Source organism: Somniosus microcephalus, unplaced genomic scaffold, assembly GCF_052327205.1.
Source record: "Somniosus microcephalus isolate GS21.2 unplaced genomic scaffold, FLI_Smic_1.0 unresolved_chr6, whole genome shotgun sequence".
NCBI classification, from domain to species: Eukaryota; Metazoa; Chordata; class Chondrichthyes; order Squaliformes; family Somniosidae; genus Somniosus; species Somniosus microcephalus.
The window spans coordinates 11,887,763-11,889,278 of record NW_028225184.1 but is presented as its reverse complement, the minus strand read 5'-3'; the positions used below and the strand labels follow the sequence as shown (position 1 = coordinate 11,889,278).

The 1,516-nt window shown below is 45.8% G+C and overlaps 1 protein-coding gene across 1 annotated transcript in view; it reads right to left on the bottom strand.

The window, feature by feature from the left end:
- Positions 1–287, bottom strand: part of LOC147087073 (protein turtle homolog A-like) — a gene marked incomplete at its 5' end in the record, with an annotated part of 73,804 nt that extends 73,517 nt beyond the window's left edge. Inside the window, one exon of the mRNA XM_085978033.1 lies at positions 138–287. Coding sequence (XP_085834159.1) covers positions 138–287 — 150 coding nt within the window. The remainder of the gene's footprint in view (positions 1–137) is intronic.
- Positions 288–1,516: the final 1,229 nt, after the last annotated feature.

Genomic DNA, 1,516 nt, shown 5'->3' with positions numbered 1-1,516 from the left:
CTGTCTCTCTCTCTCTCTCTCTCTCTCTCTCTGTCTCTCTCTCTCTGTCTCTCTCTGTCTCTCTCTGTCTCTCTGTCTCTCTCTCTCTCTCTCACTCTCTCTCTGTCTCTCTCTCTCTGTCTCTCTATCTCTCCTACCTTGCTCCAGCTAACAACGGGCTGTGGGTCTCCTGTAGCCGAGCAGCCGATGCTGAGTTCTCGGCCGACCTCCTGCTCGTATCTCTCCGCCGGTCGCTCAACGAATCTCGGGGGATCCTGAGAAACAAAACAGGGGGCTTCAATCAGTGTGGGTTCAGGGAAGAGAGAGTGAGAGATAGAGAGAGAGACGGAGAGAGAGAGACAGAGAGAGAGAGAGAGACAGAGAGAGTGAGAGACGACCAAAAACTCCCATACCTACTAGGGGAAGAGAGAAATTGTGTAACCTTAGCGGCACACTATGTTACAGCTTGCCATAAACAGAGGGACAACCAGTAAATATAAGAAAAGAGTATATACAAATTATACGAATGTATATTTATACACTCAGGGATATATCTGTTTATACACTGTATGGATAGATCTGCGTTTATGTGTTCAACCATAAATGTTTTTCGATGCTTTGGCAACATAAGATGTACCTTATCATGCCAATAAAGCGATTTGAATTGAATTGATTAGAGAGAGACCGAGAGAGAGAGAGAGAGAGACAGAGAGAGAGAGAGAGAGACAGAGAGAGACAGAGAGAGAGACAGAGAGGAGAGAGAGACAGAGAGAGAGAGAGAGACAGAGAGAGAGACAGAGAGAGAGAGAGAGAGAGACAGAGAGAGACAGAGAGAGAGACAGAGAGGAGAGAGAGAGAGAGAGACAGAGAGAGACAGAGAGAGAGACAGAGAGGAGAGAGAGACAGAGAGAGAGAGACAGACAGAGAGAGAGACAGAGAGGAGAGAGAGACAGAGAGAGAGACAGAGAGAGAGACAGAGAGAGAGAGAGAGACAGAGAGAGAGATAGAGAGAGACAGAGAGAGAGAGAGACTGAGAGAGAGACAGAGAGAGAGAGACACTATATGTCTAGAGAGAGAGACAGAGAGAGAGACACTATATGTCTATATGTCACACCAGCCATCGCAAACCGAAACAACCTCGATTGTGAAATAAATAAAAGCGGTAGGGAGGTAGTGCAACTCTGCCGAGCCTTAGGCCTGTACATAGTTAACGGTAGGTTCAGAGGGGACTCCTTAGGGAGACTCACATATTCCTCAACTCTTGGGTCTAGTGTGGTGGATTATACAATCACTGACCTGGACCCCTGCGATATCAACGCATTCACTGTCAGGCAGCAATCCCCCCTCTCAGACCATAACCAAATAAATGTATACCTTAAACTTTCTGCCCAAACTACAGACACAAAAAAGGAACCCAGTAAGCTACATAAAATAAACCAGACATACAGATGGGCCCCAGACAGTGGAGATAAATTCATCACAGCACTAAATTCACCTGATCTCACAAGTAAAATTTCAAAATTTAAAGAAAATCTAT